At 43.0% G+C, this 25513-nt stretch overlaps 1 protein-coding gene across 1 annotated transcript in view; it reads right to left on the reverse strand.

Moving 5' to 3' along the window:
* Window positions 1-25513, reverse strand: part of MUC16 (mucin 16, cell surface associated) — a gene marked incomplete at its 5' end in the record, with an annotated part of 73418 nt that overhangs the window by 34758 nt on the left and 13147 nt on the right. The window contains 27 exons of the mRNA XM_084885349.1: window positions 1915-1982; window positions 2185-2309; window positions 3252-3317; window positions 3526-3561; window positions 3897-4069; window positions 5601-5668; window positions 6022-6143; window positions 6942-6977; window positions 7088-7260; window positions 7887-7954; window positions 8231-8355; window positions 9559-9618; window positions 9878-9907; window positions 10317-10489; window positions 11072-11139; window positions 11232-11356; window positions 13229-13294; window positions 13554-13589; window positions 13890-14062; window positions 15280-15347; window positions 15533-15654; window positions 17597-17677; window positions 17880-17915; window positions 18467-18639; window positions 20907-20974; window positions 21070-21194; window positions 25336-25371. Of these exons, the coding sequence (XP_084741475.1) occupies window positions 1915-1982; window positions 2185-2309; window positions 3252-3317; window positions 3526-3561; window positions 3897-4069; window positions 5601-5668; window positions 6022-6143; window positions 6942-6977; window positions 7088-7260; window positions 7887-7954; window positions 8231-8355; window positions 9559-9618; window positions 9878-9907; window positions 10317-10489; window positions 11072-11139; window positions 11232-11356; window positions 13229-13294; window positions 13554-13589; window positions 13890-14062; window positions 15280-15347; window positions 15533-15654; window positions 17597-17677; window positions 17880-17915; window positions 18467-18639; window positions 20907-20974; window positions 21070-21194; window positions 25336-25371 (2500 nt within the window). The remainder of the gene's footprint in view (window positions 1-1914; window positions 1983-2184; window positions 2310-3251; window positions 3318-3525; window positions 3562-3896; window positions 4070-5600; window positions 5669-6021; window positions 6144-6941; window positions 6978-7087; window positions 7261-7886; window positions 7955-8230; window positions 8356-9558; window positions 9619-9877; window positions 9908-10316; window positions 10490-11071; window positions 11140-11231; window positions 11357-13228; window positions 13295-13553; window positions 13590-13889; window positions 14063-15279; window positions 15348-15532; window positions 15655-17596; window positions 17678-17879; window positions 17916-18466; window positions 18640-20906; window positions 20975-21069; window positions 21195-25335; window positions 25372-25513) is intronic.

Below are 25513 nucleotides of genomic sequence, written 5' to 3' on the forward strand. Positions count from 1 at the left end.
GCTTATTCAAAGTAATGTCCATCGCTAGCTACATATTTCCCCCCTCTTTCAGGTAATTTGTGGATACAAATTTCAGGCAAACCATTCAGAGGCCCAATTTTCTATTTCTTCATACATTTTGAAGTGCTGCTCAGAAAGTGCATGTGCCATCGATCGGAACAAATGGTAATCGGAAGGAGCAAGGTCTGGTGAATACAGCGGGTGGGTTAGTATTTTCCAGGCAAGATCTTTTAACGTATCTAACTGGTTTTAAAGGGTGTGATGGCCTGTTATCATGAAGCAAAATTATTCTGCCATGTCTTCTGGCACATTCTGGTTGTTTCACTATCAAAGCGTGGTCCAAATTGATTATTTGTTGGTAGCAATCAGTATTAACAGTTTCACCTGGTTTTAGAAGCTAATAATACACCACACCTTCCTGATCCCGCCAAATGCAGATCATTGTCTTCTTTCCAAAGTGTTTTGGCCTTGCAGTCGATATTGATGGTGGACTTGGCTCAATCCATGATTTTGTGCATTTGGGATTCTCAAAATAAACCCACTTTTCATCACCAGTCATAATTTGATGCAAAAAAGACTTTCTTTTGTGCCATTGAAGCAACATTTTACTGATGACTTTTCAGTTTTCCATTTGTCTTTCGTTCAGTTGACGTTGCACCCATTTTCCTTCCTTTAAAATCTTTCCCATTGCTTGTAAATGACCAGAAATTGTTTGCTGAGCAACGTTTAATCTTTCTGAAAGTTTTGTGTTTTTTTAAAATAACTTTTTAAAAAATATATATATTTTATTGATTTTTTTACAGAGAGGAAAAGAGAGGGTTAGAAAGTTAGAAACATCGATGAGAGAGAAACATCGATCAGCTGCCTCTTGCACACCCGCCACTGGGGATGTGCCTGCAACCAAGGTGCATGCCCTTGACCGGAATCGAACCCGGGACCCTTCAGTCCGAAGGCCGATGCTCTATCCACTGAGCAAACCGGTTTCGGCTCTGCAAGTTGTTTTTGAGTATGACATGCATCTTCATCCAATACTGCTTGTAATTGTTGGTCTTCAAACTTTTTCTATTGACCTGGATGTTCTTTGTCTTTCACATAGAAATCATCACTTTTCAAGTATTTAAACCAGCGTTCACAAGTATCTTGAGATGGAGCATGTTCACCATAAGCTTCCCGAAGTAAACACTAACTTTCAGCAGCACTTTTCTTCAAAATAAAGTAATGAATTAAAACTTCCTACAAATGCTCTTTTTTGGGGGGATGAAATTAGACATGTTTAAGCGTAAAAATATCTATGTTAACACCTTCAGCAAATTTGACATAGGAAGTTTTGAAGCATGCTGTCAATACAACAAAATAGCATACATATCAAATTGCATATATATCAACATATATGTAACTCCACCTATTGAAAAAAAATCCACATTATTAACCTGGTATAGTGATGGAAGAAGTCTAAACACTGGTTGGTGAGCAAACAATGCAATATTCATGAGTTTCATGAGTATTATAGAATTACACACTTAAAATTTATATAAGTTTAGTTATTTACCCATGTCACCCCAATGAATTCAAATAAAAAAAAATAAACATATGCAGTGTGGATTGGGGGCATGGTAGGCCGTGGGTTTATTCTTTGTGAAGGAGAATATGAAAGAATGCATCCTTATGAAAGAATTCGGTTCATACTTTCAGGTTATTATGTTTTGTTTTGCTCCTATCAAATATTGCATGTGAGATTAGAGACTCTTGAGGATGTAAAGGTCCAGTGCAGGAACCAGGCGTCAGAACTGGAGGGATAGTGACTGTTTCAGGTGAGGAGCTGGAAAAGGCTGAGATCAAAGGGAGGACCCAGCTCTAGAGGACTGTGGATAAAATCTCCACTGTGCCTTACTGGGGCATCTCTGGTGGTCTTACCTGAGCAAGGTGAGTTGACAGCTGGAGTAGAGGAGGCTGATACTGGTGTTCTTAAACAAGGATCTGAGCTGTTGAGGGAGGAGAAAGAGGTGAGTAGAAGGACTGATAGGGAAGGGCAGGAGCAGGGCTGGAATGAGAAGAGCAGTGTTTGCATCAGTTGGAAGGCAGGGAGAGATGAATGGAGCATAGGAGAGGTAGGGGACTGATAGCAGTGGGCATGGTGGCCATCAGTGGGCAGTGTAGGAATGAGGTGGGCATGAGCAGACTTACCACATGCTGCAGGATTTTTTCTATTTTGTTGAACTTCACTGAGCTTGGATGTTGCATGTCCTTCGTGAAGTGCAGGTTTGTTATGGTGAAGTTAAGGGTGAATGGCACCAGGGCAAGGACAGAGACTGTAGTGAAGTTGAGAAAGAAGATATCACACCCTGAATCACTGCCTGTGCTAAATTTAGAGGTCAGGGGCAGAGGGGTGGTATAAGTCTGGTATTCACATCTGCTGCAGAAGCTCAGAATCTCTCTCCCCAGAATAGGAAAGCTTTGTTTTGAACATTAATAATAGTAATCTATACTAATAAAAGCCTAGGTGGCCCTCATGTCATCCCCATGTCATCACAAGATGGCCGCCACAAGATGGCTGGCAGGGGAGGGCAGTTGTGGGTGATCAGGCCAGCAGGGAAAGGCAGTTGGGGGTGAACAGGCTGGCAGGGGAGGGCAGTTGGAGGCAATCAGGCCGGCAGGGGAGCAGTTAGGAGTTGATCAGGCCAGTAGGGGAGTGGTTACGGGGCAATCAGGCTGGCAGGCAGAAGTGGTTAGGAGCAATCAGGCAGGCAGGCAGGCGAATGGTTAGGAGCCAACAGTCCCAGACTAGAGAGGGTGCAGACTGGGCTGAGAGGAACCCGCCCCCCCCCCCCCCCCATGCACAAATTTCATGCATTGGGCCTCTAGTAATAATAATAATAACAACAACAACAACAACAACAACAACAACAACAATAATGACAACAAAAACAGCAGGAATAACAGCTGATGTTTGGTAAGGGTTTACTCTATACTACATTATAACATTTGTTAGCACTTTCCATCTGGTATTTCATGTAATCCTCATACAAATCTTGGAGGCACATCCTGTTACCTCCATCTAACAGAGATGAAAATTAGTGTCAGAAAGATGAAGCACTTTCCCAAGGCCACACAGCTATTTTAGGGCAGAAGCTCAGGCTCTAGATTTTATCCTTCTTACACTGTCCCCTTGCCTTGATCTGCCCATGCATGCTGTCTTGACTTCTCATTGCATGCAGCTTGGAAAGCAGTAGACATAAAGAGAATGCTCTTACCTGTGGAACTGGAGAAGGAGACTGGAGCCAATGAGTTTCTCAAGGAGGGTGTAGAAGTCATAGACACTGAGGAGGAAGCATCAGAAATAAGAATAATGCAGCTTCACCATGGAGATGCCAGAGACAATTTGGCATTGATGCCCAAACTGAGTTGAAGTTGGGAGGGGGGTGGCCATAATAAAGACCCTAAGAGTTCCTTCCCCCACACCGAGCGAGGCCTTAGCCATAGGGAGGAAGAACCAGCTACAGGGCCCTCTAAGATTTGGACACTTACCACTAGGGATGGATGTCAAGACTGGTCTGGTGTAACCTGCAGAGTAGGTAAGAGCGAGATTGGATGTTTCAAAGGTTATTAAGAAAGGGATGAGGGGGTTGGACTACTGGTGTAAGAGAAGATGCCATTAAGAGGTTGTGCCCCTACAGATGGTGACCTGTGCCTCCTATAACCTTTCTGTGACTTCCCAACACTCTCTGTGTGTGACGTATACACATATGGTGAAAAACAGGGACCTCACAAAGAGTGGAAGAGTGAGGAGAGAGAAATCTGGAAGCAGACATGGGTGTATCCTCTGGTCAGAGCTCAGAGCAGCGACAAAAGAATCCAACTGGTGCTGCAGAGGACATCTGTCACCACCAGAGGCTTACCATTGACATAGAGATGTTCCTTGTCTAGGGTGTAGGAACCAAGCCAGGTGACACCATGGGTCTGATGGCTCAGCTCCCAGTAGAGCTGCTCCCTATCCAGCACGGGGCCTGCAGGGTCAGGATGGTAGGTACAAATGGCATCAACTCCAGTGGCTGTTTCACCCTTTTCAGGCCTGGGGAGAGAAAGACATAGATATGGAAACAGGACTAAGACATCCTGGTAGGACATCTTTCCTCAGCCCTCTTGTATGTGGAAGCCTGCTTATCTGCTTTCGTGGTCCAGGCATAAGCAATCACAGGACAAGGGGCATCTTTGAGCCACAAAGTACCAGAATGGGTGTTTGACTTTATTTTATTTTAATCTTCACCCAAGGACATATTCCCCCATTGGTTTTTAGAGAGAGTGGAAGGTAGGGGAAGAGACAGAGAGGGAAAACCACTGATGTGAGAGACACACATCGATTGGTTGTCTCTCACACATGCCTCAACCTGGGCTGGCAATTGAACATGCAACATCAGTATATGCTCTTGACTTGAATCGAAGCTGGGACCCTTCAGTTTGAGGGCCAATGCTCTAACCATTGAGAAACCCATCTAGGGCTAAAGTGGATGTTTTAGAATCAGACACCCATCAGTTCAACCTTAGTGCTGTCACTTGTTGAATAATCCACATGGCTTCTCTCAGTTCTCCCATCTTTGCAGCACGTTGGTGCAACATCATGGGATTCAGAAATGTGTTATATAAAATACCCAGGCCTCCTGCCAAGTACATTAGAAGTGCTAATAATTAATTGTTTAATTAAACAAATAGTTAGAAAACACCCATCGTTTCTTAAGAAAAATGGAGAGTAGCTCTGAATAAAAGACTCATCAGCTCTTAAAAAATAATCCAGGCCAAGTTTTAGATGTACCTGAGCATGAGACACTGGATAGCAGACTCCCACCACTGCCCACCTGCCTCTTGCATTACCATCTCTCTGGGACAATAGGGAGAACCTGGCCCAAAAGGATAACCTGGGAGACCCTTCAGGTTGCACTGGCAGAGAGCATAATGGGGGCGGGGGAGTGGGGAAGTTGATGTGTGTGGGGAGGGAGTGCGAGTGTCCCTTGTACATCAGCAGGATGGAAGCTACCTGGAGCTAAGCTGCTTCTAGCTCTGGTATCCTACTGGACAAGGTGCAGTGTCAGTTTCATTGCCTGTTGGTGCTGCTTTTGGCCTGCATCTTTTCTGGGAGTACAATAAATGGACATTTTTAACCAGCAGGAAGCTATAGGTTTGGGTTGGGACAGTGGGGTGGCCCTGTTAACTGGGCAGAACTGTTACAATAGATTAATTTCCCTTTGGGGCATGGGACATCTGAGCCAGGGTGGCTCCAGCACCTATCCATTGAGGTTTCATTTCTTTGCACATGGACTGTTACCTGGAAGGCCAAAGTAATAACCCTTCAACTGCCGAGAGCTTTCTTGCAAAACACAAATGTCCAGTGCCGTCCTGCTATTTCCTGTTCACATCCTTCTAACTAACACCGTAGTTGTGTCTGTCCCATTCAGGTCTTGCAAGTCTGGCTGCACCTAAGGGTGAGCATCTACTTATATATTGTGCTCGAGGCACCTCACTTCCCATAGCTCAGTCTAGACCATGGCCAGCCCAACTAGCCCAGGTCTTACCACACCTATGAAGGCAAAATAGAGATGAGGTCTCACCTTAGTGTGGTCAGTCTGCAGCCAGTGTAGAGTGAACCAATGCTGCTGCTGGTGAACAGGGGTTCAAGCTGAGAAGGAAGGAGTGGATGAATAAAAAATAAAAATAAAACTAATCATCATTTAAAACACAATGCTTTTTAAAAAAAACAACAACACACAACAGCTCCCTAATATTCTCATACCACATTTAATTCTCAAAAGAACCCTTTGGGATAAATGACTTACTGTCTCAGTTTCACAGATGAGGAAACAATACCACAAAGACTAAGCACTACTTCAAAGTCACATCACTTGTCTGTGGCCATTCCAAGTTTTGAAGCTGGAACTGCCTGCCTCCCTAACCCTCTATATCCTCCAAACTTGTGGCAAGGAGGAGTGGAGTGGAAATCAGAAAGCAAAGTGGACAGCAGGGGGCTCTCACCAGATACTGTAGAATTGACTCTGTGGAGTTGAACTTCGCGGAGCCTGGCTGCATGTCCTCCGTGTAGTGGAGGTTGGTGATGGTAAAGTTGAGGGTGAAGGACATGAGGGCAGGGCCAGCAGCTGCATTGGAGATGGGATGGAAAAGCCATGTTCTGAGTCAGTGTTGGATCAGATGTGGGGAAAAGGGTTACTGGCCTACCTGATTCGGGGACCCCATCAGCTTGGACATAAAAGGGATGGGGTGCCCATGACTGGGGCTTTTTATGGGGATCATTTCTTGTTTATATGAGGCTGGAGATGGAGTGGGGGTAGAGAGTGGAGGCAATGGAATATTCTATTTTACGTGGTTCCCAACTTTGGCCACCTGCAGAAAGTAAAGATGATGGCATGAGGGTGCTATATTAATGATCCAGAGATGGTTGCTGTATATTAGCCTCTTTGCACACGTACTGTTTGTTATCTGGAAGGCCAAAGTAATAACCCTTCAACTGGTTATCAAGTTATTATAAGAATAAAGTCATATCTATTCAATATATTCAAAAAGAACATTTCTTAAAACAAGCCATTGATTAAGTAGGTAAGCTGGAGAATAGATCCTTTACTGATTTGGCAAGTTGGCCACTTGGAAAATTTTTCTTAGTGAGAGGTCCTGCTTTTCATTCTTCCAAACTCTGTGAGATAATTTGAAATTCAGGACCTACCTATAGTTTTCATAAAAAGGTTACAGAGAATGGCTTAGGACCATCAAATTACCTTGGAGATACCAGAGAGGGAGGTGGTCATGGTAATGGTCCCTCTTCATTGGAGGTTGGGGTGGAGTAGGGGTGGGGCATGGAGGCAATGGACACCTGGTCTCTTCCATTCTTAAGGACTGAGACTTGTAGGGTTATAGAGATTTATAAACCACAGAATACTCACTGCTAGGGGTGGTTGCCTGAGTCTGGTGTGTGTAACCTACACAAGTAGAGAAAGATAAGATGAGTAGAGGGAGGGATGAAGGAAAAAGAAAAATGAAGGAGAATGTGCAACCTGCTGAAATGTAAAAAAAAATGGCAGCCCCTCACCATTGATGTAGAGACTTTCCTTGTCCAGGGTGTAGGGACCCAACCTAGTGACACTATAGGTCAGTTGGCTCAACTCCCAGTACAGCCGCTCCCTGTCCAGCCCAGGGCCCACAGTGTCAGGGTGATGTGTGCAGACGGCATCCACTCCAGTGGCTGTCTTGTCCATCTTGGGCCTGGCAAGAGTTGATGATGGGGAAAACAATAAATACAGTTTTTAGGAAGGGTCCTGACATTTATGGGGACAGGAAGGAATGATCCTTAGGAAATGAGGAGGCTGGTAGAGAGGTAAGAAGTCAGACTCAGATTCTCTGAGCTCACCAACTTCTGGCCAGTCTAGGTCTTTGAGCAGAGTCAGTGGGTGAGAGAGTCACCATTAAATTGCAAAGTAGAAACCAGCATCCTCAAGTCTTGAGGACAGGAAAGCTCATACTTGAGACACGTGTGCAGCTGAAATTTGATATTAAAGCCAGTGAAAGAGACATATTTGGCTTCAGAAAATCCTGGGGATGAAATTTAAAACCTAAAGGAACTGCCCTCTCTGATCAAAATGAAGGGAGGAGGAATGACAAGCTATAAGTTCAATTAAGAAGGATGATAGGCTATGAATTCAATCCTGCTGATGGCATTTGCAGAATCTGGAGACAGTTGATGGGGGACATACAATCAAAAGAAGCATTGGTCCTAGAACAAGTGCCTCCTCAATCCCACTTCCAACAGGAAGGGCAACAAGGAGTCGAACCAAACTCTTTAGATCTAGGAACATCTGAGGCTGTCCTAACTGGTTATTCCAAGGTCTTACCTTAGCATGGTCAGTCTGCAACCCAAGTAGAGGGGACCCACACTGCTATTCTTGAACAAGATTCTCAGCTGTAGAAGAGGGAAAGGGAAGTAAGTGGGTGGGCAGGGCAGAAGTGATATGGATGGGGCTGGTATCAATGGGCTGGGCTTGTATACATGGAGATAAAGATAAGATGGGTGGAGTCTACTTCCACAGGTGTGACACTTAGGTAGGTGGGTCTTGCATTGGTGGTTGGGGCAAGAGTGAGTTGGGGCAAGAGTGAGGGTCAGTTCTATGGGTGTGGTAGGGATTAGGTGGGCCAGCTTCAGTAGCTGGGGCAGAAGTGAGGTGGGCAAGGCTCTCACCAGGCCTTGCAGAACTCTTTCAGTGGTGTTGAACTTCCAGGAACCAAGGCGACTCATGTCCTCCTCATAGTGCAAGTTAGTGATAGTGAAGTTGAGAGTGAATGGCACCAGGGTAGGAACAGTGCCTGCAGTGGAGGTAGGAGAGAGATGCCTTCTGAGACCACCCTCTGCTCAGTGTGTCTGAGCAGGAGGCAGCTCACATGTGTCATCAAGTCATCAAGCATTGAGAGGTATCCTCTTTCAAAACAGGCAGCTTCAAAGGGATGAGTTCCCATATATCGTCATGAACTGAGGGGCACTGAGGACAAGTATGATAAACTGCACTCTGGAGGTAAGTTCATCATAAAGCAGAAAGCAAACATGTGTGACCCTGCAGTTTGCTAAAATTCTAGACAGATATCCTCTTTTCCTGAGTTTTTTATTTTTAATTTTTAATTTCATCTACATTATTTCTATGAGATACACTTATTTAATGACTTTTTAAATTGTTTGAAGAAATGCTTACACTTTGTTTTTATGGATAAGGACCTGTTTTAAATGCTTTACTTACATTTTAACTCATTTAAGCCTTGAGGCAAACCCTTTAGAGAAATATAGTATTCTTATCTCCATTTCACAGAAGTAAAAACTAAGTCTAAGGGAGGTTAAATAATTTACCCCAAGTCACACAATCTCTAAATGATAGAGCACTATTTGAATCCAGGTGACCGAGTTTGTGCTACTAATCCCTCCACCTAGGACCATAGGCAGATCCCACTTACAGTGACGACTAGTTCTGGAAAAGCTGTGAGGGGACAAGGGTCCAAATGCCGTCAGGAGGCCCTCACTGATGAGTGCCAATAGACTTAAGTAATATAGAGGCAATGACAGCTCATCTAGGACCTCATCCGGGACATTAGGTGTTATCGAAATCTATCATGAGCCAGTGGGAGCCCAGGAGTGAAAAAGCTGGCCCTATTTCAACCAGAAAATGCCCAAATCCCTGACCACGACCTTTAGGGAGCATTTCTAGGTATACACAGAGCTCATGTGGTTCCCTTGTTTCCTGGAAATGAAAACTAAAAGCCTAGAGAAAGAACCCTCCTCCCCCCACACCTACAGAATTCACCCAAGGCCATTCTGATCTAATTCAATACCTTTTGTACCCTCAAGTCTTTATCGTCTACCTTTCTTGCTGGAAGCCCATCAAAGAATAGGCCCCTTTCTATTCTGATTGCTTCTGCATTACCAGGGCCTTTTATACAGAAAGTGATAAAGGAATACTTACTGAATGAATAAAGATATGGTCATGGCTCTCTATTGGGAAATTACATAGAGCAAGCTCCTACCTATAGAGACTGGTACCGGGGTTGCTGAAGTTGCTGGAGATGTGGTGGAGGCCATAGCAACTGAAAAGAAAACACAATGAGTCAGATATGGTTGATGAGGGCCTCCCTAGCCAAAGAAGGCCCGCCATGGGAACTTCGGACTTTTTTCTAGTTTGTCCTCAAACCTATGCCAGCTTTCTCTTTCCTGAGTGGGAGAGTGAAGGTGTGGAAAAATGAAAGATTTCTGACTTTTCCCCTTTCTGGAGAAGTGTGGTGAGGATAGCACAGAGAAGAGAGGGCCCCAAGGCAGAGCAATAGTGGGACCCAAATTAGTACTCACTGGTAGAGGTCGGGGCCTGATGGGTGTAACCTGCAGAAAAGAGGGAGAGAGAAGATGAAGAGTTATAAAAGTGGGGGTTGGGAGGAAGTGTCAAGAATCTGGGCCCACTGAGTATCTATGAATCTATTTAAACAGTATTTCTGAAGTACCCTCAAAATGAAAACTCTAAAGACAAACCCCAAAGAATACCACTAGAGCCGAGGAAAAAATTCTATATCAGAAAATCTATACCTTCATCCCTCTGCCATTTGTCCCCAAGCCCCTCCCTGAATGTCTGAGCTTTCAATCTATCTCTGGAAAAGCTGTGAATGGATGCCTTTTCCTAAGGAAAACAACCAAAGGAGTAAGCCAGTTTGAAACAAGGCCAAATCCTCCCCACACCACAGGACGGAAGACCCAGAATGTGTGCAATGAAACTGATGGCAGCGCTTCGACTCACCATTGACATAAAGACTGTTTCTGTCCAGCGTGAAGGAGCCCAGCCAGGTGATACCGTGGGTTTCATGGCTCAGCTCTCTGTACAGCTGCTCTCTGTCCAGCCTAGTGCTTGGGGACTCAGAGTGGTAGGTGCAGATGGCATCTACTCTGGTGGCTGATCCATCCTTCTCGGGCCTGAGGGTGGGGAGAAGATAGGTAAAAGGACATATGCAGGACTGATGATGAGGGAGACTGCAAGAACGAAATATTTAGAAAAGCCACATAGCTGATTATCTTCCTTAGAAGGCAAAAAATAAAATAAAATGAGACAAAATATCTAGCATTAATAATCAATGGATGAAGAAGGTGGATTAAAACTAAGTTATCGCAATGTTCACCTTTCATGTTCCAGTTCCCTACCACCCCACTCTCAGATTAGGGGGGAAATATTCAGGTGTGGGCAGTGCCAAGATCTTGTATCACCTTTGAGCACCTTAAATGTGGATTAAGAAATGTGCATGCCACAAGGGCTGTTCATTTTTGCTTTTTAATATTCCTCAGCACAGTATAATTTTGGAATGTTCTACACCTTGGTTAGGACCTCTCAGAAGACAAAACAGAAGCCAGAGAAAGAGGAACTGGGAGGAGGCTCAATAGATGCAGTGTAACAGGTACCTAGAGCTGCTACACTGGGCAGGTGGGGAACATGCACAGAAGGAGAACAGAAACTAAGCCTGTGAGGCATGGGATGTGAACATCCACTCCCGAGCATCTCACCTGAGTGAGGTCAGTCTGCAGTTGGAATACAGTGGGCCGATGCTGGTGTTCTTGAACAAAGAACCAAGCTGGGGAGAAATAAGAGGGAAGTTAGCAGGAGAAGTGGAGGAGGCATGGCAGGGGTGAGGAGGAGTGGGCAGCAGGCATCTTGGGGCCTTACAATGGACTGCAGGACTGCTTCTGTCATGTTTAGCTTTGCAGATCCTGGGTGCCCCATGTCTGGCACGTACAGCAGGTTTGTGATGGTAAAGTTGAGGGTAAACAACACAAAGGTAGGGCTTGTTGCTGCAACGACAAGGCAGATGAAAGACCTACCCTGAGCCTGGTAGGACTCTCTGTTCAGTCTAGCCTGCTGCCTTTGAGCCCTCACACACATGGGCTCTGATTTCTGTACCAGAGGGATCCACCAACTTGGTTCTTAATCCAGAGCAGGCAGGGTTCACCATGCAAGTCATCCCGAATGCTCTTGGTATCTGGAATTGGTCCTTTTCCCAGGAACTCTGATTTGTAGGTCCCTAATGTGGCACCAAGATTTTATCTACTGTTATGGGACCAGACTAATGCCCCAGGTTTCTAAGTATAATTTTAGTTCATTCATTCATTCATTCATTCATTCATTCATCCATGCTTGGAGTGAACATTTATTGGTGCAAAAGGCATCACATCCAATCATGTACTATAACCACTGGGCACATATATTTCTAGTTAGAAAAATAGAATTTATGTTGGGCATTTCAATAGAGGGAATTTAATACAAAAATATTGAAAGGATAACACAGAGATAATTAGCAAAATCAAGAATCCCCCAGCCCCATAGGGCTAATTGGATAAAGGGAGGAGAGAGTGGCATGCCAGAGATTGCTGAAACCATGGAGGTGACACAGCCCCTGCTGGATGCTACATGAAGCAGAAGAGAGGGGGGTGAAGAAATACGCTGGCTCTTCTCCTGCCCTGTCCACCACTGTTATACCAATGCCTCCTATTGGCTGAACCTCACAGGCAACTAGTTAGAAGTATGAGCAGATGTGGACCAAACTGATATTCTCAGTTATGACCAAGCTGAGCCTGAACTGAGAACTTTCAACTCACATATGCCTCCCAGGAAAAGCAAAGAGCCTTATGCACATCATCTAGGGACTTAACTTCCTTGATTTTTATCCCAGAATCCTGAGACAACTCCAACTGACATGGTAGCAACTCCCTGAGGTGTTTTGTTGTAAGGATTCTGAAGCTGTCTTGAGCTCAGAAACAATGGGTGCTATTATCATTTAGTAATGTCTACCATGAATGAGCGAGCCGGGAGTGGTGACACAGATGCCATACTGGGTAGAATCAGACAGTCATTAAAGTTTAAAATGGGAAGGAAAGGAGGATTTCCATATATCACACTTCATTACTTTGTTTCCCGGGAGAGCCACATATTTTCTATAGACCTACCATGAGCAAGTCTCTGCAGTGGATACTAAGGAGCACAAAGGAGGAAGATGCAGTTGCTCAATATAGCAGGTTTACTTAATACCGAGGTCAATAGAAATAAACATAATGTTCAAATACAAAGGAAATGCAAGAGTGTACAATATGTTTACTTTTAAAACTAAGCAACAGGATTTAGAGTGATAAATAAAAGGTTTCCATGCCTTTCTTGCCTCTAATGGTAGAAAGTTGTTAAAAGCATATTATATAATACTAGATTCTGAACATAGCACTTGGTTCACATTCAATGTCAGGTATTATCTGTTATCTTTTGATCACCACCATCATCACTGTCACCATCATCATCTTTATCATCACCACCATTTCCATTATCACCATCATCGACATCATTGTCACCATCGCCGTTATTATCACCATCTCATCATTATCATCTCTACCACTACCATCACCATCATTATTATAATCACCATCACCATTACTATAATAATTATATATATATTCATATAGCAAAAGAATATGAAATCTATAAGGCAGAGATTTTTAAAATTTTTCATATTCCCTGCTGTATTCCCACTCCAGCATAGTGTAGGTGCTCAATAAAATTTGTTGACTAATTATTACTAGATTTACTATGACTTTCCATCTTTATTTGAGTGAATAATGTCAGAGATGTTTATACTCATCAAACACTCTCTAACAGATGTGTCAATAACTGGTCCTTACCTGTGGGGCTGGATAATGAAGCTGGAGTTCCAAAGTTCTCTTGGTCAACTGTGGATGTCCCAGGAGCTGCAGAAAAGCCATCATCAGTGAAAGCAGAAAGGCACTCACATGGCAGAAACATCAGCAGGAGATACTATTTATTTGGCTTACTGCATATGGGGCTTGAGCTGGGATCCCCTCTAGAGCTGGGGAAGAGGGGACAGTAGATAATGTGTGTCCTCCCAGGAACTCCTCCCTCCTGGAAAGCACATATGTGTGCATAAGGAGGGCTCAGCTCTGTCCCTGCCTGGTGTTGGGGGCCCAGGGACACCAGTTGTATACTCACTGCTGGTGATGAGTGTGGAGCTCTGATGGGTGAAACCTATAGCAAGAGCAAGGGAGGTTAGTGGGTAAGAGTTCAGGGAGAGGTGGGGAACCAAGTATGGGTCAGTACAATAGAGGGGGTTTCATGGGGTAGAGGCTGTTGGGGGTTCTCCAACAGCACCCTCACATCAGGAAATAAGACCCTAAGGGTGAAGTCAGTCTAAGATGAAGAAGAAAGCATGAGTCCAAATCATTCAGTGCACTTGGCTAAGGCCCTAAAGGCCATTCAGGAAGTGTGATCTCAAGTCAGAGGGCAGAGGCTACCAATAGAGGAAGAGATCACACTGCAGCTGCTCACCATTGACATAGAGGCTGTCCCTATCCAGCGTGTAAGGCCCCAGCCTGGTGATTCCATGGGTCAGCCGTCCCAGCTCCCAGTACAGCTGCTCTCTGTCTGGTCCAGGACCTCCAGGTTCAGGGCGATGAGTGCAGATGACATCCACTCTGGTGGCTGTCCCGTCCTTCTCAGAGCTGGGTGAGAACCTCCACATTGTTGTTCCAACTTTCTCTCCACCATTCATCCTTCCCTCCCTCTTTTTGCCAGCCTCTAAGACAGGAACTTGGGAAACTCTAGTTAACAAGGAATCTGCTGCATTCAGGAATATAACCTCCATAAAGGAATAACTAGAAAGCCATGGGGCTCCAAGCCTCTTACAGGCCTGGGAGAGAAGCCTCAGAAAGCAACAGATGTGTGACAGAGCCCCACAATTTTTATTACACCTATTATAGTATATATACATAGTATATATTACATATAACATAAATAAATATACATAAACATATGTCTAATATATATGATATGTTTACTTATATTTTATTATTGTAAATTATATATTATGCCTGTTATACATATACCTAGTAATACACACACACACACACACACACACACACACACTAAGTAATACAGATTATAACTTTGATAATGTATATTGGATATTATACCAATGTTGACCCATTTCCATCACAGTCTGGAATGTCCAGATGCCCTTTTTAGGCTTTTTTAGGGGATTGTGTCCACCTCAACCCCCAGCTGTCCTTGTGCTGGGAAGGCTCCCTTCAGCTGAGTCTGACCTATGTAGGAGCATACATTCTCTCTATAATACTAGCTTTTCTTCCCCTCTTAGATCCTCTGGTCCAGTTCCTTTGGAAAGGTTGTCAGATTGGTATTTTTCACAACCTAAAGATCATAATGTGGGCAGAGGAGACAGGGCTGCTTAAGGGCTAGGTATTTGGAACTACAACCCAAAATGCTGGGATTTCTCTGTGAAACCTGCACAAGTTCCTTAATCCCTCTAAGCCTCAGTTATACCTTCTGCTCCTGCTTCATGAGGTTGTTGCAAGGACTGATGAGATTAAATATAAAGTAATACCACAGTGCCTGGGTTTTAGTAATTTTTAGATGCTGTTATTGCTGTTGTACCCTGTTTCTCCGAAAATAAGACAGTTGTCTTATATTAATTTTTTCTCCCAAAGTTGCGCTAGGTCTTATTTTCAGGGGATGTCCTATCTTTCCATGCACTAGATTTTATTTTCGGAGGATGTCTTATTTTCGGGGAAACACGGGTAGGTATTTTTGATGCTTAGTATCCATGGGCAGTAGTTGTACTAAATTTGGACAAAGCCATGGAGTCCATAAATTAGGGTCTTATACCCCAAGTAGGCTGTGTTATTGGAAGGTGGCGTCTCACCTGAGCGAGGCTAGTCTGCAGCCTGCATAGAGTAATCTCAGACTGCTATTCTTGAACACAGATTTGAGCTATAAGAGAGGAGAGGGGAGGTGAGAAGGAACCACTGAGGGAGGCCAGGAGGAGCTGAGACATTGGTGAGGTAAACAGGGTAGAGATGGTGAGGTGGGGGCATAAGTGGGGTGGATTGGGCTGACATTACTAGGTAGGGCAGAGGTAAAGTAGATGAAGTTGGCATCAGAGGGCAGGGTCTCACCAGACCCTGCAGGATCCTCTCTGTGGCGTTGAATTTCCTGGAGCTCGGATGCTGCATGTCCTCCTCGTAGTGCAGGTTGGTGATGGTGAAGTTGAGGGTGAATGGCACCAGGAAAGAAACAGCTGCTATGGCAGAGGGAAGGAAAATGGAGGCCATGTCTGAGTCAGACATGGGCTGGGCTCTCAGGCAACTTCTGGGGACTGAGATGAAAGGGCCAGATTTGAGGAAGCGGGGGTCTAAAGTAGGCAGGTAAACTACCTTAGGACACAAAGACAGAATGGTATGTAAAGAGCAAAGCAAGATGCTATTAGACACAGTAACACGCATATCCATTAGAATGGCTATTTTTTTTTAAGGAAAATAACAAGTGTTGCTGAGAATGTTAGAACCCTCATTCATTGTTGGTGGGAATGCTGTAGAGCTGTGTGGAAATCAGTTCCTCAGAAAGTTAAACCCAGGATTACCATATTACCCAGCAATTTCACTTTAGGTATATGCACAAAAGAATTGAAAACAGGGACTCTGTCACTTGAACACAAATGTTCATAGCTACTGAAAACAACAGTCAAAAGGTTGAAACAACTTGTGTCTATCAAAAGATGAATGGAATAGTATTCAGCTATAAAAAGGAATGAACTTCTGATATATGGTACACTATAGATAAACCGTGAAAATGTTATGCTAAGTGAAATAAGCCAGATATAAAGGACTCACGATGTATAATTCCCCTTATATAAAGTATTTAGAACAGCCAAATTCATAGAGACAGAGAATAGAACAGAGGTTACCATGGGCTGGGGGTAGGGAATGGGAAGTTAGTGTTTAATGGGGACCAAGTCTCCATTCCAAATGTTGAAAAGTCCTGGAAGTGGGATAGTGGTAATGGTTGCACAACATTGTGAATGTGCACTTAGACATAACTGATATGGTAAATTCTATGTTGGTTTCAACATAGCCCCTCATCAGCATGAGAACAGGGTTTTGTTACTCAACCTGTCTGTATCTCCATTTCTTTAACTGTAAAATGAGGAGAATCATACTCCTTATTGTAAGAAAATTATGGAGGTTACATGATTAATAAGGGAGTTAGCACATTTCAAGTGCATTATGGCTGAGTGAAAAAAGGCAGTTGCCAAAAGTCGCATGTTGTATGATTCCATTGATATAACATTCTCAGAATAACAAAACTGTAGACATGGTTTATAGATTAGTAGTGTCCAGGGGTTGGGCTGGGTGGGTGTGACTTATTCTGTATCTTGATTCTTGATTGTGGTGGTGGTTTCCATATGTGATAATTAGGCAGAGAACTACACACATACATACAAGTACATGTAAATAGTGAAACCTAAAACTGGAGTTCTGTAGATCTAATAATGTCAATTTACTTACTAGTTTTGGGAAGAGAGAGAGATAGTATTTACTTACTGGTTTTGACAGTGGACTCTAGTTTATATATGATGTTAATCATGGAGGAGAGAGTGTGTAGTGTACAGAAATCTCTACACTTTGTTTGCAATTTCCTATGAAACTACATGTATATCAAAATGAAAAGTTATAAATAAAAAGAATAGGATAGGGCCTGGCATGTAGTGAGTGCTGAACAACATGGTTATCTTCCGTAGTTATTATCAATTGTTACTGTATATTTAATTTCAATCTCTCTCAATACACTGTAAACTGGGAGAGGGGAGGGACCACACCTGACTTAACATCTTATATCCCCTGCCCAGCACAGACCACATGCCCAATAGTATTTGTTGAACTAAATATTCTGATAATTCCAGTGCTAGGTGTTGTTACATACATTTTCATTTAACTTCATAATGAGCTTATGAAGTATTATTATTCCCACTTGTTAGGTAAGGACACTACGGCACCAAGAGGGTAAGTAAATTGTCAAAGGTCAACAGCTGGAGAGATGAGTTCACGTTCTCTGCTCTTGAGGAGTTCAGAGCAAAGGGTGCCCATGGCAGTTCTAGGTTCCCCAAACAGCAGCCTTTTTCCACACTTCCTGGGTCCCAGCTTTGAGGCTTCCTAGAAGGAGCTAGAAGAGAAGCCACCTACCTGTGGAGCTGGAGAAGTGGGTTGGTACCAATGAGGTCCTTGGGAAGAGAGTGGAGGTCACGGAAGCTGAAGAGAAATGGTCTGGAGAAAGAATGGGGACCCTGAGTGTAGCATGGATGACTCTGTGCAGCTTTCCTGTTCAGCCCAAGCCATTGATGTAGAGTATGTGAGTGAGATAACTGGGTCCTCGGGCTTCCTCTCCTGCCAAAGCCCTGGGATGGGGAATCAGTTGCTGTCCATAGGTGGCCTGGAGCACCTAGCAATCAGGGCCCTGAGTACTCACCACTGGGGGTGGAAGCTGAGGTCTGATGGGTATAATCTGAAATGAGAAAAGGAGACAGTACTAGGATACAAGCATGGGAGGGATACAGGCTGAGGACCACTTGCCGCTATCCCAGACTCAGAATTCAAGTCTACACAGTTCAACAGTAATGATTCAGGAGCAATAATACCTTGTTCCTAAAGGACTGAGACATCAAAGACCCAGTCCCTACCTTCATGGGCTTGCAATTTATTTGGGATGATACCTATACCAACATTTCTAGAGCATTTGTTTGCCAACTGTGCTCCTCAGGGTCTAGAGGTATTTCTGAGATATTGGCAGAGAGACGGATAGCCAGCCTCTTATCTTCATTTGCTTCAGCCACAGGGATATTGTCATTCATCTGTCTGGAGAAATTGTGTCTCAGACAAATATACAAATCATTTCTGTGGAATGCATGGATGCCATGGAAAGAGAAAGATTTGCAAACTGGAGGGTCTATGGGTGTCCTTCAGACATCAAAGAGATTGCCCAGGCAGAAGACCATACATAGAATGAGTGGGTGCAGATTCTCAGCTTCAACTAATGGTTACAAAAAGGATGCTCACCATTGATGTAGAGGCTGTCCTTGTCCAGTGTGAAGGAGCCCAGCTGGGTCACACCATGGGTCCCATGGCTCATCTCCCAGTACAGCTGCTCTCTGTCCAGCTTAGGATCCACATCGTCAGAATGGTATGTGCAGACAGCATCAATTCCAGTGGTTGTTCCATTTTTTTCAGGCCTGGTCAGGGAGGATACACAGTGACGGGGAGGTGGGGACTATAAGTCAGGGCCCAGAGAAGCAGGAGGGTGGGCACCCTGAAATGGCGTTGTCCTGGGGGAGGGCTAGAAATAAACTGGACAGCAAAGATCTCTGAACAGAGAGGATATAGCATCTCAAAATGTTGATGTTTGTGCCAAACTTTAAAATCACAATCATAACAAGGCAACATACATCTTATTAAGAGAAGCATGACAGAGAGGGTAGAAGGAAGACATCGGGAATTGGATAAAGTGGAAAAAGGCAATGTCAGATAGCTTAAATCCCAGCTCTGCTACTAAATTTCTGGGTGACTCTGGATAAGTATCTCAATCTCTCTGTGGCTCTTATTTCATCTGTGAAATGAGGTAATAAAAAGCAGCAAATTTTATTAAGTATTAAAAGGGCCAGAGTTCTTGGTATGAATGCATTTTGTAATGATTGAGCATTTTAAAGGCAACACTGAGACCAAGCAACCAGCCTAGGCTGGGGATGAGGATGAGGCTGTGTGGTATCCCCAGAGCCAGAAAATATCAGGGCCAGTAGGAAAGTAAAATAATAGCATCATAGCTGAGGGACAAAGGTGAGTATCTTTGGAGCTGTGGATTCCATCCTCAGAAAAGGTCAGTGATTGGGAGATATCACACAAGGGGTAAGGTGACCCATGACCCAGGTACACAGGGTGGGTTCCCCCATGCTGGAGTTATTCTTAGTACCTAGTTCTAGGAAAGTCAGTGAGTAATTTGCTGCATGTTCTCTACATATTAAGTTTTTTACTAAGAAACTTTTATTTTGCCGAAACCGGTTTGGCTCAGTGGATAGAGCACTGGCCTGCGGACTGAAGGGTCCCGGGTTCGATTCCGGTCAAGGGCATGTACCTTGGTTGCAGGCATATCCCCAGTTGGGGGGGGGGGGTGCGGGAGGCAGCTGGTCGATGATTCTTTCTCATCGATGTTTCTGACTTTCTGTCCCTCTCTCTTCCTCTCTGTGAAAAATCAATAATATATATATATATATATATATATATATATATATATATATATATATATATATTGAGATTGAAGAAACTTTCATTTTAACTTTACTGTGCTCACACAAATGATCACAAATTATTCCCTTTTATTAGAAGTGAAGTTTGTTTCCATATCTCTTGAATCTGAGCTTGGCCACAGGACAGTTCAATGGACATTAGCAAATGAGATACAAGCAGGGGCTTAAAAAGCAGGTGTGCATTAAGGATTCTTATTTCTTGCTGCTCTTGGAACTCTGAGCATATAAATGAGCCCAAACTAGCCTGCTGGAGAACAAGAAAATATAGAGGCAAACTGAGATGTCCCACCCAGCAGCTGACTGCAGAAATGAATAAGCTTCATTTGAGATTAGATGAGCCAGCCCAGGCAGGAGAATCTTCCAGCAGAATCCAGCCCAAGTGGCCATTCAGCAGAATTGTGAGCTAAATGTTTTATGCAGGAAAGCAGATTGAGACACTACAATTGATAGATGAGACAGTTAAGACACAGAGATATCAGATAACTTGTCGGAGTCACACAACCTTGAAACAGGGAAGCTAGGATTTGAACATAGATATTGCATACGTTAAATAAAACTGCATAACAACTATGCTTTATTGCTAAAAGATCCCTCTGGGGGTAGCAAACATCCCAAGTCCACCTTTGATTGGTCAGGATTTGGTCACTGCTGGGGGATGGTAGGAAAAGGGAGTGTTTGTTAGGTATTGCAGATAGGTCAGTTATTAGACTAAATGTGACAAAATGCATACTCTCAAACAAGGTTTCTCAACGTTGGTACCATTTGGGTCAGATAAATCTTGGCCCAGGGAGACTGTCCTGTGTCTTATGGGATATTTAGCAGTCTCTCTGGCCTCCCTCACTATAGACCAGTAGCAAACCCACCCTTGAGTTCTGATAACAAAAATTTTCCCCCCCAACATTGTCAAATATCCCCTGGGAGTGAAATAACTCCTGGTTGAAAATCACTGCTTTATCATGATGAAGCTGACATGATTGATAAGTTGATTTCTCAACGAGTTTCAGAAGAAAGGTTTTTCTGAAAAGTTCAACCTTACTTCCTGGGAAGGAAAGACTATGGAGATTTTCCATTTTATGATCAGGGAAACAATGTGAGCCAGAGTAGAAACTGGTGGTCAGCTCTCCTTAGGATAGTGGGTCCAGACCGTCAGGGTCCAGCTCAGGGTCAGCCCCCCACATTGCCTACTCTGAACTTCTCACCTGAGCAAGGTCAATCTGCAGCCAAAATAGAAGGGCCCAATACTGCTGTTCTGGAACAATGGTTTGAGCTGGGGATGAAAGAGAGAGAGATGAGCAGATGGGCCAAGGAGATGGGAAGGATAAAAGTAGGCATTGGAGAGAGGGTCTTGGAAGGGGCTCTCACCAGGCGATTCAAGATTCTCTCCATGTTGTTGAATATCTCAGATTCCGGGTTCCCCATGCTCTCTGTGTAGCGCAGGCTGGTGATGGTGAAGTTGAGGGTGAAGGACATCAGAGAAGGGCTCACACCTGCAGTGGGAAAGTAAGAAGGGAGATTCATTATGATCTCTGGCAGGGTTGTCACTTTGGCCTCAGTGTCCAGCCAATCAGGCCTAAGATGCCCCAACTGTGTCACTCTTTTTTTTTTTTTTTAATATATATTTTATTGATTTTTTACAGAGAGGAAAAGAGAGAGATAGAGAGCTAGAAACGTCAATGAGAGAGAAACATCGACCAGCTGCCTCTTGCACACCTCCCACCGGGGATGTGCCCGCAACCAATGTATCTACATGCCCTTGATCAGAATCGAACCTGGGACCTTTCAGTCCGCAGACCGACGCTCTACCGCTGACCCAAACCAATTTCGGCAACTGTGTCACTCTTGCATCCTGCCAAACATAGAAATAGGGAGGCACCTCTATACTTGATGGATAATTTTAGTTGGAAAAAGAACCTCAACTCTTTTCAGACTAATGTGCCAAAAGAGAAGCAATTGGTACATATTATGGTGAAAGAAGAGAAGCAGTCAGTCTGCTGCCCCCTGGGGCAAAATCTCCCATAGTCTTCTGACTTCATGATGGAATGTGCAACTACTGAGTGGTCATGGCTGTTTCTCCCATGAGAATGACCCCTGCCTGAAGTTCACTGACCATCTTTGCAGATTTTAGATTAGGGGTGTCGAACTCAATCAGAGAAGGGGCCAAAATCTAAAATCCAGCCTAAATCACGGGCCGAATGGTTTACTGAACAGTCATAAACTGACAATGTCATAAACTGACAGCGGAGTGCAGTGATGACAGCGCAGTGCGGGCCACATTGCAAGGCCTGGCGGGCTGGATTTGGCCCGCGGGCCTTGTGTTTGACACATGTGTTTTAGATGGAGAGTCCACATCTGGTTTTCCATGGACAATCATATTGTTCTTATGTAAACATTAATTCAACCCCCATTTCTTTCTCAAAAGTGCCCTAGCACAAAACAAACTAACAAAAAACCCTATATGGTCACATAGGGGCTCGAGTATGAAGAATCAAAAGGCCAGAGGTCTGATCTGGGTGACTGTACCCTCTACAAATAGAATCTGTGGAGCAATAATTGTGTTCCAGCCTTTGTATTGAGCACTTGACCTGCAGCATCTCAGCTCACCCACATCACAGATCCGATAGGTTGGTGTTACTGGTCCCATTTTACATATGGAGGACATGGAGGCTCCGAGAAAGTAAATTTTATCCAAGTCCCATAGACAAAGAAAGGCACAGCTATGATGCCTTTTGGCTCAAAAATAGAGACCTTTCCATTTGTATTCACATGTTCATAGCAGCATTGTTTATAATAGCCAATAGGTAGAAAGCAAAGCAAGTGTCCATTGACAAATGAGTGAATAAACAAAATGTGATATATTCATATGATGGTATATTATTTAGCCCTTAGAAAGAAGAAAATTTGACACATGCAAAAACATGGATAAGCAAAAGGACAACTACTGTATAATTCAACATTTGGTATCATATGAGGTCCCTAGAAGAGTCAAATTCATAGAGATGGGAAGTAAATGGTAGTTGCTAGGAGAGGAGAGGAAAGGGAAATGGAGATTATTTTTTAATGGCTACAGAGTTTGTTTTGCAAGATTAAAAAAATTTGGAGATTAATTACACAACAATGTGAATATACTTAACACTATGGAACTGTATACTTAAAATGGTAAATTTTATGTTCTGACTATTTTATCACAATAAAAAAATTTAAACCAATAATATACTCCCAAAGTGGAGAGTTTTATTCTTTTTAAAACTCCTTTTTAAATAGATTTATGAAGGCAGGTCCCAGTCATCGAGCTGTGGATGAAGGAGTGAGGGCATAGGTAGATAAATTTAAGATAGAGATTCCATATTTCTAACCAAATAGAACTAGGAAATAGGGCTCTTATGGGCCAGAGAGGAGACAGCTTGTTACTTGCTAAAACAAACAAAAATAATAATAACAATCCCAAGAGGATCACAGGACCCAGAGTATACACAAGCATAATTCACAATATCTAAGATATTACCCAAAATTATTTGACTTTAAAAAAACACACAGAAAAATATCTATCTAATCCTTGAGGAAAAGACAATTAACAGATGCAAACTCCAAGGACTCAGATGTTGGAATTAGCAGGTACAGACTTTAATGCATTTATTAGAATTATGGTCCATGAGATAAAGGTAAACACTTGAAAAAAATACAAAAATAGAAGTTCTCAGCAGAGAAAGGGAAACTATATATATATATATATATATATATATATATATAAATATATATATATATTTATATAAAGTCAAATGGATGTAGTAGAACTGAAATATACAGTACCTGAGATTTTTTTAAATTTATTTATTTTAAAAATATATTTTATTGATTTTTTAAAAGAGAGGGACAGAGAGCCGGAAACATCAATGAGAAAGAAACATTGATCAGCTGCCTTCCTGCACACCCCCCACTGGGGATATGCCCGCAACCAAGGTACATGACCTTAACCGGAATCGAACCCTTCAGTCCGCAGACAGACACTCTATCCACTGAACCAAACCAGTCAAGGCAGTACCTGAGATTTTAGGAAAATCACTTGATGGGCAGGATGGAGATGGCAGAGAAAAGGGTTGGTAATCTTAAAATTATATTATAAATTATCAAGTCTGAAGAAAAAATAAAACAATTGATTGAAAAATGAACAGAGCCTCAGGACTTGTGGGACACTATCATTTCACTGGAGGACGACAATGAAAGAGATTAGTGCAGAAAGTAATTGAAGAAATAGTGGCTGAAATTTCCCCAACTTTCTTTGGAAAATTAGAAAATTCCAAACAGTATAAATTAAAGAAAACTGTGCCAGACACACCAGAACCAAACTTCTGAAAAACAATGATTAAGAATATATCTTGAATGATAAAGAAAAAAATGACATCATCCGTCATAGAATGACTTGATCTATATATTTTAAAGATGTCACATATTTTAAAGCCTGTAGGAGCGAGGCATGTTACATAAATGGTTGAGTTGATAAGGGTGGAACAGTGAGCATCTGTTTAAAGCATGTACAACATTTTCAGTCTCATGACTTACAAAATATAGATCTGAAGGCAAAATTCAAATTATAGGACACCAGTTTGTATCCCATACCTTCAGACTCACACAGCAGGATTAAGGATTAGGGATACCCAGCCTCGGTCATGCCATAAGTATGTAACAGACACCGGGACTGAATTTTTAAAATAAATCTTAAGGTAAGACAGGTTTCATGGCAAAAATCATACCTCCCTATTAGGCTCCTAGAAACTCAGATGCTCTCAGATCCACATAGGGGCAAGACAAGGAGACAGGGCAGGATTCAATTCATGACTAAAATCCTGAAGGATTTTCTGTATGTTCAAAGAAAATCCACAGATGTGGATGTATAGAGTTTGCTACTTTCATCCATTCAATCTATAAACTAAAGTGAGCGCCTATTAGTTATTTGGCTCCAGGGTAACAAATAAAGACTAAGTAAACCAAATGGTAGTAAATTCATGAAAGAAATCCTCATGGTGATATGACAGAGGCATGTATTCAGAAGAAGTGCTACTTCATGTAAAGTGGTCTGAGAAAGTCTTTCAGAGAAGGTGATGGTGGAACTGCAAAGCAATAAGAAGGCAGGAATAACTGATCATCAGGAGAGGCTAGTATAAAAGCCAGACGAAGGTTAGGACATTAGAAGAGTAGACAAATGTCTGATGTGGCCAAAGCCTACAGAGTGATGGAGAGAGCGAGGAGACAAGTGGGGTGGTAAATAGGGACCAGACCATCAGAGGTAACATTTTGTAGAACTCAGAGAGAAGATTCCAACCTGTAGAGCTGAGAATGGGCAAGAGAGACATTAAAGATTCTTGACAGAATGTAGAAGTCACTGAAGTTGAGAAAAATGAAAATAAAACATGGGGAAAATAATTGAGTCCCATCCTGAAGGCATGTGATGCAGAAGCTGTTTACTGGAATTTGGGCTTCTATCTTGACTCAGAGCAAGACTGGGTGGGCTAAGGGCTGCTATGAGGCTGAAGCTGGAAACTTTGTAGGAGACAGTAGTAACTTTCTCCTGAGAAATGCACTCTGGGGCAGAAGGGTCTGCTGGGCACTCAAGTTTCAGTTTCAAATACTCACTGCTTGTGGCAGGGGTCCAGTTGCGACGATTATAACCTGCAGATAGGGAGAAAAGAGTAAAAATTTAAGAAAAGGTAGATGGTGGACCTAGAAATGAAATTCATTGACAACTTTTTGAAACTCATAAATGAATAATAATGACTACATTTCCTTTGGTGCCTTTATGTCCTTTGAAAAT

The sequence above is a fragment of the Pipistrellus hanaki genome, assembly GCF_964339955.1.
Source record: "Pipistrellus hanaki genome assembly, chromosome: 5".
Lineage (NCBI taxonomy): Eukaryota > Metazoa > Chordata > Mammalia > Chiroptera > Vespertilionidae > Pipistrellus > Pipistrellus hanaki.